The sequence below is a fragment of the Abrus precatorius genome, unplaced genomic scaffold (assembly GCF_003935025.1).
Source record: "Abrus precatorius isolate BTA unplaced genomic scaffold, Abrus_2018 Scaffold5, whole genome shotgun sequence".
NCBI lineage: Eukaryota > Viridiplantae > Streptophyta > Magnoliopsida > Fabales > Fabaceae > Abrus > Abrus precatorius.
In genome coordinates this window covers 14,850,267-14,868,242 of record NW_020874395.1, presented here as the reverse complement: position 1 = coordinate 14,868,242, position 17,976 = coordinate 14,850,267, and the positions used below count along the sequence as shown (strand labels likewise).

The 17,976-nt window shown below is 28.6% G+C and overlaps 1 protein-coding gene and 5 non-coding genes across 7 annotated transcripts; 1 reads left to right on the top strand and 5 right to left on the bottom strand.

Moving 5' to 3' along the window:
• Positions 1-450: 450 nt before the first annotated feature.
• On the bottom strand, positions 451-647 carry LOC113868272. The gene has a single exon (XR_003505292.1). It is a non-coding gene; the product is annotated as a U2 spliceosomal RNA (small nuclear RNA).
• A 1,190-nt stretch (positions 648-1,837) lies between these two features.
• Positions 1,838-2,032, bottom strand: LOC113868268. Its single transcript, XR_003505288.1, has one exon. It is a non-coding gene; the product is annotated as a U2 spliceosomal RNA (small nuclear RNA).
• Positions 2,033-3,777: 1,745 nt separating this feature from the next.
• LOC113868271 lies at positions 3,778-3,973 on the bottom strand. Its single transcript, XR_003505291.1, has one exon. It is a non-coding gene; the product is annotated as a U2 spliceosomal RNA (small nuclear RNA).
• Positions 3,974-5,502: 1,529 nt separating this feature from the next.
• LOC113868270 lies at positions 5,503-5,698 on the bottom strand. Its single transcript, XR_003505290.1, has one exon. It is a non-coding gene; the product is annotated as a U2 spliceosomal RNA (small nuclear RNA).
• A 1,117-nt stretch (positions 5,699-6,815) lies between these two features.
• LOC113868274 lies at positions 6,816-7,009 on the bottom strand. Its single transcript, XR_003505294.1, has one exon. It is a non-coding gene; the product is annotated as a U2 spliceosomal RNA (small nuclear RNA).
• A 4,921-nt stretch (positions 7,010-11,930) lies between these two features.
• LOC113867200 (protein DETOXIFICATION 16-like) lies at positions 11,931-17,408 on the top strand. 2 transcript variants are annotated; one of them, XM_027502328.1, is made up of 9 exons: positions 11,945-12,356; positions 12,636-13,180; positions 13,452-13,538; positions 13,739-13,795; positions 15,615-15,671; positions 15,762-15,853; positions 16,545-16,663; positions 16,761-16,847; positions 16,946-17,074. In XM_027502328.1, the coding sequence occupies exons 1-9, from the start codon at positions 12,063-12,065 to the stop codon at positions 17,003-17,005; spliced, it is 1,398 nt and encodes a 465-aa protein (XP_027358129.1). In that variant the 5' UTR covers positions 11,945-12,062; the 3' UTR covers positions 17,006-17,074. The 2 variants fall into 2 exon arrangements, with proteins under 2 accessions (XP_027358127.1, XP_027358129.1); XM_027502326.1 differs by having other exon boundaries at positions 11,931-12,356; positions 15,615-15,853; positions 16,946-17,408.
• The last annotated feature ends 568 nt before the right edge of the window (positions 17,409-17,976 follow it).

Below are 17,976 nucleotides of genomic sequence, written 5' to 3'. Positions count from 1 at the left end.
CTACATATGAGGAAGTTCATGAGTGGTTTTTGTTTCTTCCATGACTCATCTTTAGTGATGGAAGAGCAAGAAGTTGGAAGCCGAATATCGAGCATTGGCTCTATCCACGTGCGCATATTGGCTTCTCTATTTGCTATAGGATTTTCTTATTCCATACGTGATCATCAGAGTTTGCTGGTCAACATGTGTTTGTTAGATTGGAGTTTTTTTAATAAATAAATAAGTTATATGTAATTACTGCAACAAGTGTATAAGGTTTCGGTTATTCATTAAAAGATCAACGCAATAAAAGAAACTGAAGAAATAAACATACTCCAAATTTTCCTTCCTTTTCCTTGGAACCACAAATAAATGTTTACTTATATAACATTCTGATTTTAAATTAACAAAAAAAAAATTACACTAATTAACATATCACTACCATAAACACATAATTTTAAGATAGAATTGGTAGGGTGCGCCATGCCCTTGCAGTAGTGCAGTACAGGGGCGACACTTGAGAATCCCAATAGCAAGCTACTGTGACAGATCCTCCCCATTATAAAAACTAATTTAATATCATGTGAACCAATGGTCCACGTATCAGATATTAAACTGATAAGAACAGATACTACACTTGATCTTAGCCAAAAGGCCGAGAAAGGTATGCTTTGAACAGTGGATTGCTGTGCCTTTTATCTTTGTACTCGCTCTTCTATTTTGTTAACTGGAACAGGTGGGACTCCTATGTACCAAATTAAAAGATGCAGTTCTATACTTCCTATTTCGTTGCTTTTCTTAACTGTTCCATTTTCTTCGTTGTTTTTCTTATCCTGAGTCCTCATCTAGTTTCCAACTTCATTCCCATTAAGCTGAACAGCTCAGAAATTTGGCTGTTTGAAATCCAAAACTGGAAACATCATTGTTTTTTTTGTTCTGGTTGGTTTCATATTTAACAATAATTCATAATTGGTAGATTCTCGGAGGTTGCACAGTGTTGAAAGAATAATTTGTAATTTCTGGAAAAGTCTTTTTAAGTTGTTCTGTAATATCAACAATAGTGGTTCACTCTTTCTTTTAACCTTATGCTTCTCTGAGCAACTTGTAATGTTTCCAGATGTTTAAATATGTGAAGTTCATCAGATACATTTTCTGTAGTTCTCATAAATGGAGAAACAACATAACCTTTGAAAACAACATGAATTGTTTGAATGATCCCTATCAAATTTCAATATAGCTGAAAGGTTGGTATTTCTTATAAAAATTCAATGGTATCCTTGTTGGTGTACCCAAGCACACATCTATCGAACGTTCTCTTCTCTTCCTATTTTTCCTATTGAAGAATTGTCCTTGTTTTGGTAAATGGTTATATATTTATGCTTTGCATGATTCTTGTATCACTCGGGTATGAAATCAAGTTGAAAGTCATCTTGGGCCGCACGTTTATCAGGGTATGTCCTAGAATGTTCTTTTTACTGTGGGCATCTATTGGAAGGGTGATACTAACAAGCAATTTAGTTGGGAATGTACCTAGTAATGAAATAGAAGTTCTCATATGTGCAATAATTATGATGCGAACTCTTCAACATCCCATGTTAGATTTTTCTGACAACAAGGACAGGTCTGCGCAAGTTAACTTCCGGCTTATCATACTTCTTTTTTGACATTATCAATAATAATTAGAAACGTTAAACATGTTCATTTATATTATTAATGAATCCGAGAGAAGACCTATTTTTTAACGAAATAGAACGAAGGAGAAACTTTATATCAGGGATTTGTTACTTGGTAAAATACACATTTCTATAGCCCCAACGATAGCCTCTAGAAAATATACCATCCATTTAAACTGTATTTGGTGGGGTGCGCCAGCCCATGCTGGAGTGCAACACATGGGCGACACATGAGAGGCCCAGTAGCAAGCTACTGTGTTGGGCTCTCCCCCTATAAAAATAAATTTAATATCATGTGGGCCAATAGCCCACGTATCAGATATTAAACTGATAAGAACAGATACTACACTTGATCTTAGCCAAAAGGCCGAGAAAGGTATGAGTTGAAAATCGGCCCGCTTTGCATTTTATTGCTTGTGTTTATTCCATTGCTTTCTTCACTGTCCAACGTGGGACTCTAACCCCTTGAAATTTGGGGGAATTTCGATGCAATTTTATGGAACTCTTAAGAATCTAAAGTTTGGGTATTCACTCCCATATCAGACACAAGAGGCTGGACAGTTTTTTTTACCTTTTTTTAAGGTTACTTGACTTTCGTAGTTGAATTTATACAAACAATAACAATGATCAAATGGAAGCTAGCATACCTAGAGCACATTGGCAGTGTAGATTACCACTGATCAGGCAACTAACTAGTTACAGTTAACCACTGTTTTGTTGTCCCGGGTAGCAGTGTAAGAAAACCAAAATGATTCTTATTAATATATCCTGATATACTTATTAGACTCAAGGGCCCAAGGCTAAGTTGGAATAAGGCCTGCTGGTGAATTTTTTTTAATCAGAGTCTATTCATTGAAACTTGGTTACAAGGTCAAATTGGTCGGTTGGATGAGCATATTAGTCATGTCAATGATACAAGAAAGTCTCTATGAGCTGTATATTACAATGACTATATAAATCTAAAACATTTGCTGCATGAGTAATACGGATATTAAGTCTTTTACTTTTAAGTCTTTAGATACTGAAAAGAACTGAGAGAAATTATGTCAATTTTTCTTGGTTAGCTATCAATAATCAGAGTTCTCCATGTTAAATTACATCTTCACAATAAGACATTGACAAAAAATAAATATTTCCTTAACAGTTTAATGCAGCATCTATAGCCCACAGAGAGATTCATAGACTGGTCAGTAATGCACCATATATCTTTATGCTGCTGATTAGTCAAATTGACATGAACCAGGATCCCTTGCAGTTCATGAAAGAACTGCTGGTGACGCAATTACTAATCTAATGATTGGCGCTTATTAAACCACGTATAACGTATTGTTTCAATATTTTTATTATAAAGAGAAGTCAATATATTATAGATGGTTGATATATACAAGTGCCACCCTACTCAAATAGAATTAAGTATGGTTAGTGAAGGAAAAGATGGAAAAAATAATAGCAAATTAGCAATTGCTCTTAGAAAAAGAATCTACCATTAATAAACAAATTTCCAGTGCACGGGATGTAGAAGGGCCTATGATGACTTGAGGAAGTATCACCGTTCACAAGGATATCCAAATTTGTAAGAAAAAAAGACAACAGCGTCCATGGTATGTCAAAGACTCAAAATCAATTAATCAAAGTTTCTCCAAATTCCTGTCACAATTCAACCAACGCCTACAAGCAGAGGCTGCACCACATTCTCCTCCAAAACGTTAGTAATCTGATCCTTCCTTCGTATGATCTTTAATCACATTAATCTTCACAATCGATAGCAAAGCAATGCAAGTATCGTGTTTGACATGCATACAGCAGATTAAGGCAAATCATTGGATTTGCGGACTTATTTTTTGCTACAAAACCACTCACCATGTAATACTTGGTAATGCTTTGCTTACCATCCCTTTAATTTCCTGATTGTCCCAAAGAGAAGAAACAACCTTTAAGCAAAATAAACTAAATTCTGAAGCAAATTCCTAGAAATTTCACATGAGAAGCTTGAATTAAATTAATTGAATGTTCAAATTTGAAAGTTGAATTACTGATTTTATTCAAGCCTCCAAAAATAAATCTTGATTATATTTCTTAACTAAATCTTTCATAACATATATCCATACAATTTGAACTTTGTTTCGTAGGATGCGCCAAGCCCATGATGTAGTGCAACTCATAGGCAACGCTTAAGAGCCCCAGTAGCAAGCTACTGTGTTGGACTCTATCCCTTGAAAAATAAATTTAATATCATGTGGGCCATTGGCCCATGTATCAGATATTAAACTGATAAGAACAGATACTACACTTGATCTTAGCCAAAAGGCCGAGAAAGGTATGTTTTGAACAGTGGATTGCTAAGCCTTTTATTGTTGTTACTTGCTCTGCTGCTTTGTTAACTGACTGAGGTGGGATTCTTGTGAGGCAAGCTGTTTTGTTTCTGTATGGAAACGTGACCTTTGAATTTTGAAATGATAGTTCTTTTATCTTTGTCTTCTTCCAAATCCAAACTTGAAATATCAGTGCATTTTGGTTGGTTTCATAATTGAAAATGTTATTATGCCACATTTTAAAGTCTTGAACAAAAACTTGGTAACTTCTGGAGAAGTCTTTCTAAGTTGTTCCTAACCTCAAAGAACAGTGGCTGAGCCATTCTTTAAGATTTTTAGTTTAGTAACTTCGAATATTCCTAGTCCTAAATGCTTAAATATGTTAACTTTATCAGATGCATTATCTATAGTTCTCTATAAATGGAGAAGCCATGTAATACCTGACTTAAGTGAGTGGAAATACAAGAAAAAGCAAGTTTGGATGCAGTAATCGATTGTTTGTCCGGTCATCTTTAATTCAACATGAATTGTTAGTATTTCTTAGTAAGTATAAAAAATCAATGGTAACTCGGCTGTTGTACTTAAGTTCACATCTATAATACTTTCAGCTCTCTTCCTGATTTGCCTTTTGAGGCACGAATTAAACCGTGTATTCCTTCAATACTTTTATTATAGAAAGAACTATGTTTGAAAATTGGTATCCTTGATTGTATCCTCTTGGTGCAATTGAAATAGTTGTAGTTCTTGCTAGGAAGATATTAACCGGGTCTCCTGGTAGACAATCTAGTTTAATTGGTTGCCATAAGGATATGTTCACCATCTTATTCATCCAATTAAGCTACTAAAATTCTAAAGTGAGAAACATAGCATGTTTTCATATTGTCAGTTTTTAGCATCATTTTGTTACATACAGCTCATTTTGATTCTCTAACAATGGTCAAGTCACCAAGGTGGAGAAGACACACAGGTAATCATATTCTAACCACTATCAAACTATAAAAAAAAATAAAAAAATATCATTATATACCTTATTCAATGATATCCCATAACGTCATTAACACTAAAAAAATTGAGATGCCTTGTGTGACAACATAAGTGTTTACATTTTACATGCCAATGTCGCTAAAAAAGCATCACAAACTACAAACTGATTCTCTAGCACAAAAGGCAAATGGTGAAGATATTTTGTTTTTCTCCAAATTAAACTCCTGTCACTCTTCAATCAGCACTACCTCAGCTACAATTTCGCCCTTATATTGTCTTTAATTCCCCACTAATCTTCCCCAATGAAAACCTATCAACATGACCCAACTTTTCTGCACAAAAATGCTCATGTTGGCTATAGAATTCAAAAAAACCTCAGTGTAGCATGCATCTTAATTACTCCAAATTACTATCATGCATCTTAATTACTCCAAATTACTATCATGCATCTGGCTAACTTATTGACTAAACCGCTCACCTGGTCACACTTAAGTGTGCTCAATTTCTAAGAGAATCAATGAAAAACTAAATATGACGTTCATGAACTTAAATTGGTGGGGTGCGCCATGCCCATGCTGTAGTGCAACGCATGAGCGACACACAAGAGGCCCAGTAGCAAGCTACTGCAATGGCCTCTTCCCCCGTAAAAATTAATTTAATATCATGTGAGCCAATGACCCACGTATCAGATATTAAACTGATAAGAACAGATACTACACTTGATCTTAGCCAAAAGGCCGAGAAAGGTATGATTTGAAAACATGCGTACCGTGTCTTTTATTTCTGATGTATATTTTGTTTCTTTCTTTAACGTGCGAGGTGGGACTATTTCAGCTTGAAATTTAGTGAAATTTCTTTGCAATAGTTTGGAAACTCTGAACAGTCTCATATAAATTACGGTTATTCATTCATATATCCAGCTTAACATACACTCACTTTGTTTACATGCTTCTTCAGATTGATCCAATTATTGGCTATAGCATTCTTAACAGAAGTTACTTGGGATAATGGAAGATAAAATCAGAAGGGTTCCTTTTTACCATACTATATGATGTAATATCATCCCTTACATTCTCAAACGTTATAATCTATAACAATGGGCGACAAGTCACCAAGTTGGAGAACACACACATAAGCACCCAAATTCCAATGCTCTATCTATCAGACTGGTAAAAAAGATCATTATACCTCATTCAATAATATTCCATAATGTCATAACACTAAAAAGATTTGTGATGCCTCGTGTTGCAACCTAAAAGTATGCATATTACTCCTTATTCTACACTCAGCACTTCTGGCATAAAAAAATCGAAACATAATCAATTCAACAGAATTACCATAGAAGGACTTATGCTGACTCAAAATATCTCACTCAATCTGAGATACAGTAAGCAAACTGTACATATATTTGAATACAAAGTTGGTAAAGGACATCATCACGTGAGTGTTTGAAATATTGTTTGACTAACATTGAACGCCAGAAGTTTATTACATATGAAACTTTGAAGTAGCAGCGACCAACATATTATCAATTGGTCATAGTTGTGCAACTCCAGCACTAGCTTCCAAGGAGAAGACAAGGGAAAGGGTTATTGGAGACAAGATACTAAATAAATCTCATCAACAAATACACTAACACAAATAGTATAAATTAGAACATTTTTTTAGAATTAGCTTCTCAGATAATTTGATAATTCGAATTACAAGTTCAAAATAAACAAATACACATCCTACAACATATTAATGTTGTAGCTGATCCTACTGGTAATAATAAAAAATGTGAAATCCCATTAGATCCTAGAACTGCATGAAACTCATTTTTAAACCATAGCAATGCATTAAACACAAACTCTTAAAACTTCAATTGGTGGGGTGTGCCAGGCCCTTGCAGTAGTGCATCACATGAGCGACCCTTGAGGATCCCAGTAGCAAGATACTATGATGTACCCTACCTTACAAAAACTAATTTAATATCATGTGAACCAATGCCCACGTATCAGATATTAAACTGATAAGAACAGATACTACACTTGATCTTAGCCAAAAGGCCAAGAAAGGTATGCTTGAAAAATTTACTGTGTAAGCAGCAGCTGAAAAGTAAGAGAAAAAGTGAAAAGCTTTCTTTCTCTTCGAAAATGTATATATGAATATAATCACTGCACACTAATTTCTTTTCTTTGCATCTTAATTTTTTATTTAAACTTGCTTGGAAAAATCAAAATGATGATGACTGAACCACTCACTATATAAAAGTGATGTTTGAAAAACCTTTATTAAAACATGGGTAAGTTTCTTTGTAATTTACGTAATCTGAAGTCTAAAATAGATTAGAGTATGGAGGGTAATTTTCTTTGTTAAGAATGGGGCCCTATCGACAATGAAACACTTCTAACAGATTAATCAATCAATCAACCGTGCATTGACTAATTCTCAGGACGGGTGTCAGATTTGCAAAACGATGCGTTTCACGTCAGAACCGCACCGGGTAAAGATAGTGTACAGATAAAAATATTTTTTTATTGAATATAATAAAAAATTATTATAATTTATAAAATTAAATATAATCTAATGCATTGATATTATTAAAATATTTTAATTTTTAAATAAAAATATTATATATATTATATATCATTATATATGTTAAATAAATTGCAGAGAAATATAAGAGAAATAACAAAATTAACATAAATTAAAGATTTAAATAAATTTAGTTATTAACTAAAATTTGTTAAAAATTATAAAAGTATGAACAAAATTATTATATTAAAAATGAAAATTAACATTTATATTTTTTAATAAATTTTAATAAATAATTAAAATTTATGACTATTGTTTGTTAAAAATTTAATTATTAATTTATACTCTCTATTACTCTTAATTTTAATTAATAATTATTAATATATTAAAAATATGTTGTTTGCATTTTTTTTATAGACATAATTTTAATTGTTGTCTTTTAATTTGGTAAGGTGGGATTTTGATTTTTTAGTCTATTTTTAGTTAATTAAATGTTTTAATTTATATATTCTCATTAAGACATGTATTTTAAAAAATATATAATTTTTTAGTTTTAAAATAAATAAGGTTATTTTAGCTTAATTTATGTTTTTTAATTTAAATATTAATACAGTTGTATTAAATATTTAAAGGAAAATTTTTATTACTTGTAACAAAATTATTCAGTTGATAGAATTATTTTTAATAAAAAAAATACTTATAATTTTAAAAAAATATTATATAGCTTTTTTTTTTACGCATTTTTAAGTGGTTCTCTAGTTAATATTATTTGTTTTTATTAATTTAACTTTATGACAAGTTGGTTATAAAAAAAAAAAAAATTAAAACCAACAATTTTTATAAAATATATCTATCCAATAGTTAGAAAATAATTACTAACTAACCCAGAGACACAACCATTTTCTTTTCTTAAAACACATATTTAAAAACTAAATCTAAGATTACATCTTCCAAAAATCTGAATTTCTTCTATTCAAATAAACACGTTAATAAACATTGCTTTATTATTATTTTTTTTTGCTACAAAACATTGCTTTATTTTTATTTTTATTTTTATTTTTATTTTTTGCTATTCAAACATTGCTTTATTTTAAGACATATATGGGTGCATTTCTTAATTACATTACTATTATCTTATATAAATATTATAAAACGAATCAGCTATGTTAGTTCAAAATTGTTTACACAAAGATTTAGGCTTAAATAATTTATTTTTTCTCCTAGTCATATGATTTGTGCAATTTTAATCTTTTAATTTTCAAAAAAAAAAAAAACTTAAGACATTATTATAAGTATTATTAGTATTATTTTCTAATGCAATTTAATATTTTATTTGAATGATTTATATAATAAAAGTTGACATTAAATATTAACACATCAAGATTAAAGGTTATCATTAACAAGGTAAAATTCAAACTCTCATTAAAAAAAAAAATACAAATAGTATTTGTGTCATTGTATCTAATTTTGTTCCATTTTTAATTCTACAATTTTAATGTTTATTTTTAAAAATATAGTAATTTGGTCATTTCTTTATATTTCTATACAAAATTTCAAAAGTTAACACAGTATAATGGTGTAAATAACTTTAGTGTAAGCTGACAAGTAATATATGTATTCTTTAATTAAACAAATTAAATTAAACAAACGAGAGGATGCATTTGATGGCCAGCTAATTGAAACTTCAATGTAAGTAAACGACAGAGAAATAAAACTTAACATATATTACATGTCACCTTTCTTGTACAATTTTTAATCCAATTATACATATTATAATTATATATTTATATTTATATTTTATACTTAAACATCTCATATTAATAAAAAGTTATGTATTTAGATTTTAAAATTCATTTTCATAATTTTTTTCTCATTTCATTTTATATTAAAGAGAAAAGTCTTTCAATTCAAATATTTAGGTTTTTTTAGTTATAAATTCAAATTTTCATAATTGTAATTTACTTAATTTTTTTAGGAAAGAACCTAATAAGTAAAGTTTCAAACCGAAAAACATTTAAAGAAAAAGGTTAGCAAAGAGGCAAACAGAGAGTGAGAGAGACAACTGAATCCATAGATTATATTATATAATAATGTGCATTTTTTCCACGAACCCTGTTTTCTGGAAGTCTTGGAAAGAGTCTATTTTATTTGTTTATCTGAACTTTGATATATTTTTCTAATGATTTTTCTAAAAGATTTTATAAAATAAACATTAAATAAAAATATTTATATATTATTATATTAAAATATAAAATATATTAAATGATTTTTTATTTAATAAGTAAGAGAATTTACAAGAATAAAATAAATATATATTTTATGTCTCCTCATTATTCTTAGGCCCATCGATTCCACGTCAATAAGACGTGCTTCACTTGTATTGTCATTCTGAACAAACCCCACATTGCCAGCTTTCATGACTCAATCAACTTCAACTTTTAATACTATATAAATATAAATATAATATAATAATATTTTTGTACACTAATGTATTATTGAAGTACAATTTTTGTGTGTTAATTATTATAAAAATATATTTTTTCTTAATTATTATTACTATCACTTTATTTCAATTAATTTTCTTAGATTGTAGATTAAAAAAATCAAAGAAAAAGCAAAATTTTATGATATTTTTTTGTTGTATTGTGTTCTATTAATGATTCCACGTGACTCTCTTCCAATTTTAAAAGCTACAAAGAAAAATAAAGTTGCACAGGTTCACTTCCAACCCAATGTCACTATTGTTAAAACCAATCCAAATCACACCATTGGATAAACTAAACGCAATGAAGTTAGAAAAAATCTTGAAATAATTAAAAGTGAATGAGCTTCAATTTTATTAAGTTAAGCAAATATTTTAAAATCAATGCATCTCTTTTGACAAACATTTATGTGAAAAATTTAAAAACAAATATTTTACATTAAATCATATATATATATATATATATAAATTTTATTTATGAGAAAAATAAGGTAATAATTTATGATAAGTGATAACATTTATTATTATTATTAAAAAAGAAGGAAAGTAATTAAGCGAACAAGTATTTAAGATGAGACCAACTAATTATCCCTAACAATAAATAAATAAAATAAAAAAGAACACCCCTTGAAGTTATCTCTAATGATCTCCTAATAATTAATATATTATTATTTCGTCTCAAAGCTCACTTTTAAATAAACAAAGTGTTTATTATATTTTTATATATTTATTCACTATTTATTTAATATTTTATATTTTAATAATATTATTAATTAATTAACTGATATAATTTGTTTTATATAAATTTATCTTTTTAAAATATCAAAAATAATAAATTAATGTGTTTAAAAAAGCTTATCAATTAAGTTACATATATATTATCTAAAATTATGAATTACATCATTTAAATAAAAGTTAATGTATTAAAAAAATGCAACACTATCTAACTATGGACACAAGACACACGATTCAGCAGAATTTATGAATACAAAAATATAATTTGTAGGCATAGCAATAATCTACGAATATTTACAATTTTTTTATTAATTTTGATTTTATAAAATTTATTTTAATTTAAAGTGAAACAACTTTATATTTTTAAATTTTTATCTTATAAAATATTGTGATAAATTTTGATATAAAATGTTAAATTCAACAAAATATAGTTTTTTAACTTTTACTCAAATATATTTGAGGGAATAAACTTGATTTTAGTTAATTGCATTTAAACATAACTTTGTTTTTCACAAAATCAAGTTAAACATACTTAAATTTATTTGTGAAAGTCTCTAATAAAATTTTAAATATAATATAAAAAAATGAGTATTTAATATATTAATTTTTCACACCTTAATTCTTAACTAATCACAAATATTTACCATACAAACCCCGAAAGAGTTCATACCTCGAACATGCTCTGCCTTTCACAGAAATGAAACCCCCCAAAAGCAAAAGAACTTAGCACTCAACATTAGACTTGAGCTAAGTTTCAAAGTCATTTATCAAAATTTTAAAAAATATTTTTTACTGCTGAAACTTCAGAAAAATTAATAATTATGTGGTCAAAGTTGGATGCTTCCCAATGCATGTATACACTTCTTTTTGCAACATCATCGTCAAGGATAACAACATTGTTGGAGACGAATGTCCAAGGACAGAAAGAGATAACGTCAGACAGAGAAGAAAAAAGAGAACATACTCCTTTTTTTATTATTTTGTTGAAAAGAAAGGAATAAATAAATAAATAATGTTAACTTTCAGAAAGAAAATTTTAGGTGCTCTTAATTTTAAAAAATATTCTTATTTTTATTTTTTAATTTCAAATATTTATATATTAAACAATTAAAAAATGATTTTTATTATTTCTTGGTACAAATATTTAAAATCAAGAAACAGAATAAAAAATAATATAACAATTTTGCAATCAAAAGAAAAAAAAAAGCGAAAAGTTTTTTCCGAACCTAGAAAACTAGAGTTTTTTCTATTCAATTGAAGTTCTAAACTTTTTCTCACTCCCCTCATTTCCTTTGCCTTGATCTAATCAATCTAATCAAAGGTAAATGTGAGAAAGAAAACAGTGTCTCTCCACTAGGAAGTTAGGAACTAAGAAGAGAAATGGAAAGAGAGCAGCAAGATACATCTCTCCTCTCTCCATTGGTACAAAACACGGAGCAAGATGGATTTGTAGTTGATGTAAAGCAAAGCAAGACAAGATCAATAGGAAAAAAAGAAGTTCTTGAAGAAGTGAAGAAGCAATTATGGCTAGCAGGGCCTTTAGTATCTGTGAGCTTGCTAAATTATAGCCTACAAATTATATCAGTCATGTTTGTGGGGCATCTTGGTGAGTTGGCTCTCTCTGGTGCTTCTATGGCCACTTCGTTTGCCTGTGTCACTGGTTTTAACCTATTGGTGAGTTCAGTTTTCCTAAGCCTCTCTTTTACCTTCATATCTAATACCCTTATAACCAATTGCATGCTTAGTTTTGTTTTGGTTACTTATGGGAAATGTATAAATCTAAGCACTGCTTAGTTATTTAAAATCCTTACTTTTTGGAACTTAGCATAATTACCAAGGTTAAAATTGTGTTGATCATCACCAATTGTTGACAAGAAAACAGAAAAATGTATAATGGAATGTGCTTTGAGCTTCTTTACAGTTATTTAATTACTTATGGTTAAAATTAAACAGGTTGGAATGGCTAGTGCCTTGGACACTTTATGTGGCCAATCTTATGGAGCAAAGCAGTATCACATGTTAGGCATACACATGCAAAGAGCAATGCTGATTCTTATGATTGTGAGCATTCCTCTTGCAATTATTTGGGCCAACACAAGGTCCATTCTTATTTTCTTTGGCCAAGACACTGAAATATCTTCAGAAGCTGGGAACTATGCTATGTCCATGCTTCCATGCCTTTTTGCTTATGGTCTTCTTCAATGCCTCAATAGATTCTTACAAACCCAAAATATTGTGTTTCCAATGATGTTGAGCTCTGGAGTGACAACTTTGCTTCATTTTCTCATATGTTGGATTATGGTGTTCAAGTCTGGACTAGGGAATAGAGGAGCTGCCATAGCAAATTCTATATCTTACTGGTTGAATGTTTTGATGCTCTCACTCTATGTTAAGTTTTCTCCTTCTTGTGCAAAAACTTGGACAGGATTTTCTAAAGAGGCACTATACAACATACCCTCGTTTCTAAGGCTTGCCATTCCTTCAGCTCTTATGGTTTGGTAAATTACTATTTCTATTCTCTAAGATCTTAAGGAAAATGCCTTTAAGAACATTTGAAAAGTATGACATTTTATATTATTAATGTACTTTTACTTTAATTTTAATAACAAAATTTTTAATCCACAATATATTAATTAGCAGCACTATCAAATATTTACCGTGTTGTTACTTTTCTTTCCTCTTTTTTTATGTATATTGTTCCTTTTCTGAATATTACACTTTTAATTATTTTGGAAATTATGGTGCTATTTCTAATTTTATCATAAATAGCTTGGAGATGTGGTCATTTGAAATGATGGTTCTTCTCTCGGGGCTTCTTCCAAATCCAAAATTGGAAACATCAGTTCTTTCTATCTGGTAGGTTTCATATTTGAGGTGCTTTGATACATGTTTCTATGATATGAATTAACACTTATTTTAATATTATCAGTTATAACTTCTGTATTAAATTCACGTTTACATTTTTTAACGTATTTATAAATATAATTATCATTACTATTATTATTATTATTATTATTATTATCATTAACTTTTTCTGGATTACTTGCTTTTGTCAGTTTGAACACAGCAGGAGCAGTTTGGATGATTCCCTTTGGACTCAGTGGGGCTGTAAGGTTAGTATTTCTTAAGAATAACGTGTTACTTAAGCACACACACTTGTCCAACGTTGGGTTCTATTTCTAATTTGCTTGTTGAAATTTTTTTCTTTATTTAGTGTATATATACATAATATGAACACTTATAATGTAATAAAATAGATAGTTTTAATAATATTAATGGTTAAAGTTGATTTTCAAATTTTCAATAACTAAAAGTGGAAGCTTTTATTAAGAAAGAAAAAGAAAAAGAGAAAGAGAACTAATGAAGATAAGTAATAAACACTCGTTCCTCACATAATAGTAATATGTTAGTGTCACCATGAGTCAAAACCTTTGATTAGCTTCCTTGTATTGCTATCTAATAACCATTTAAAATATTTTAATCTTTATATTTAATGAATAAAAGAATTAAATTATTATCTTATATTTATAAACTTAAAAGACTATTTGAAGTTGAACTAAATTAAACGGAGGCAACTATTTTAAAAGTTAAATTAAGCTTTTTATTCAAACATGAATAAAGAAAGCAAAAAAGTGGTACAAATAAATGTTTTCAACTTTTCTCTCCTAAGTGCAGAGCTCATAGGCATTTGAACATAGAAGACAAAGAGGTCCTATCACCGTAACAACAAAGGAGCAATCAATCTGGCCCAAACTTCATTCTGCATTAATAAAAATCTGAATAGTAAAATTCTACCCTTTAAAATTTTTATGAATAAATTATAAAATTTTTGAAAAGAATAATGTTACAACACTATTGTGATTTTCAGCATAAAAAATTATTGATTAATTTTTAACTAGTATATTTAGAATATTGTGTTCACAGTCCACGTTTAATTGCACTTATTTTTTAACAAAATTTGTTTTTCTTAACTTTATGATTTTTAAAACTAAAATCGATTATTTTCAGAAAATTAATCTTTTTCAAGTCTCTTACACCACACATTAAGCCATTCCTCGGACACCACACATAAATCAAATTTCCTTAATCCTTAATGATAAAAATGAAGACAGAGAAAAATAATTCCATCATACACGACCAAACACGCCCTAATGTATCTCGACATTCACCCAAAGCAGACTTCGTGGGCCTCAATTGGGCTATACTATGGGCTTTAGTTTTAAGATTTGGATATAAAATGGGTTTGTTGCTGTTTTGTTCTTTTTATTTTTCCCTTTTTAGTAAAATAATAAAAATTAATTTAAAATATATTTTTTAACATCCAAACAAGTAAAAATAGATAAAAATGCAATTTTTATGAATGACATTAATTTTTTTTCCTTATAATGTTGAGCTTGTGCAATTTATTTTATTTATTTTTACATAGTCATGCGTGTTTATTTTTGTTGTATTATTGATGTTATTTATTTATCATCTATCTGCAACAATTAAAAAAAAAATTAAAACCATTTTTTTAAATAAAAAGTTTAGATAAATCACAACAACTTAGTGGATTCATAATTCTTATATGAGTTGCAGTAGATTAATTGGAAATTCAAACTTTAATACTAATTTTTATTTATTTAAAAAACTAAATGAATGCTAAAAATTTAATTTTTTTATAATATAAGAATTAGATCATTTGAATCTTATAATCTTTTAAATAAAAATTATATAAGTTGTAACAGTTCAGGAATGTGATATTTTTAAAAGTAGTAATCAATTCTTCATAATTATTTCTTTTGTTAATTGAAATAACAGTCATTAATGTTATCTATTTTATATAAGATGAGGATATGATCGGAAAATGACAATGAATGTTATCTTTAACCTTCAAATAAAAAGTAAAAGTAATAACATATAGTTTTACTAATGGTTGTATTATTCTTGCAGTTGTCGAGTTTCAAATGAACTTGGAGCTGGTAATCCACATATAGCTCGTTTAGCAGTGTGTGTTGTCTTAGTAGTGGCTATTGTTGAAGGCATCTTAATTGGAGCAGTGATGATAATAATACGCAATATCTGGGGCTATGCATATAGCAATGAAGTAGAAGTGGTCAAATATGTAGCAATTATGTTTCCAATTCTTGCAGCATCTAACTTTCTAGATGGACTCCAATGTGTTCTTTCAGGTCTTTCTTAATCTTCATCTCTAACATTAAAATTGCTAGCAACTAAAATTTATTAAAAAAATATAACAATTATGTAAATTTTTATTTTTTCACTTTTAAATTAATATTTTATTTTATATTTTTTAATAAATATTATACTAATAGTTAGAAATTTATTAAAGAAAATGTGTTACAAGAGGGTATTATTAGTATTTCTATACTTACATTCATTGTCTGTGTAAGAGCTAAGCTAGGAATCAAAAGCACTTATCAAAGAGACATGAATTTTCTAATTATTACAAAACTAAGGGCGTATCATTTAGTTCTAAGATGATAATTATAATTCAATAAATAACAAACTAACACCACTGAATGTGTGGATTTCAGTCAAACAATTGTAGGATTTGATTTTCTTTGGTTTTCATAACACATATTGCATAAATATGACTGAATACTAGCTTTTATTAAAAAAGATATCAATTATATTTTTGTATTTCTAATAAAATAATTTTTTTAATAAGAACTAATTACGTTTGAATGTTTAAAACAACTTTAAAAATTGAGACTGACAAAATTATTAAAGAAAAAGGGAAGCTTTGAAGAGGAAAATGTAGAGTAGGTGTTAAAATTAATGCTACAAGTTATGTGGTGTATGATAGTTATTCAGTTATATACAAATAACCTTTCCTTCACTTTGTCCACTATAATTCAGGCACTGCTAGAGGATGTGGTTGGCAGAAAATTGGTGCATTTGTTAATCTAGGATCATACTATTTAATTGGGATTCCATCAGCAATTGTCTTAGCTTTTGCATTGCATATTGGTGGCAAGGTAAACAAAAAATTTCATTCTTTTGGAGCATAATCTTGGGCTAACAGCTACAAAAATCTCAATTTAGTTTATTTTACTTGCTGAACACATTATACAGGGACTTTGGCTCGGGATCATATGTGCACTCATCGTTCAAGTATGTTCTCTAATGATCATTACTATACGAACCAATTGGGAGCAAGAGGTGAAGTTTTCCATTTTCTTAAAAATAATATATTTCACCCTTTCATTTCTGTGATATTGGATGGGAACATGCTTATATTTTCCTTATTTCTTTTTCAGGCAAAAAAGGCTATAGATAGAGTTTATGACTCCATAATACCAGAGAGCATAGTCTCATGAAGCTACAATATCTATGTTAATGCAAGTTTTGGTTGAAGGTCATACAAACTTTGTTACCATTTGTTCAATCAAAAAGTTTTGGTACAATTACATTAGGTGAAATAGCTAAACAAAACTATATTTTATGTAAGATATCTACCTCTGAGAAATTAAGAAAAAGGGTAATAATCTAAAATAGTGTGTAATATGATCTTGATCATCTAAAATCATGTGAAATATAGATCATGTAATTGGTCATGGTTATGTTATGGGATATGGTTTATGTTTTTTTGCTAGGTAAAATGTGTTAGAACTTTTTATGTGTTGTGTGTAAAAGTTGCTAAATGTTAATTTGATCAAAGATTGCTGAAAGCCTAACATTGAACTTTGTTTATATTCGCATAAGCTAGGGTAATGTGCTTTCCTTAAGAAATTAAATTTTACTTTATTTTGGGCTTGCATTGATTTATAGATTGCTCTCAAATTTTCTGTTCATCACATGGATATTTTTAAAATTAAAATGAAGTAGAATATATAGATTAAAAATTTTATTTAAGAAAATTAATTTTATAAATGAGAATATTAGCAAAAAATTTAAAATTTCAAATGAGCCAAAACAGTGATATAATTTGAAAATATTTGAGAAAGGAATAATGTAACTAATTACAGCGATGATGTTATAGAACACAGATTGAATTATTATTTTTTAAGTGATAATATATGAATAAAATAATTTCGAAAAGAGGTATTTGATGAAAAAGAAGACATAATTCATTTGAAAAAATGAATGTTAATAGGGTACTTCTCAAAAGTAAATACTCTATTGTAATATATAAAGGTAGATTGAATTTGATCAAATAGTCCTTAATTAATAATTTTGACTTAGGACTTCAGTTAACTTATTATGTTAGTTTTTTAAAAAAATATTATTATATGATTCAAGTTTCAGCTTAATATCTAATCTGCTCAACTTGTGTTAGATGGAAATGATT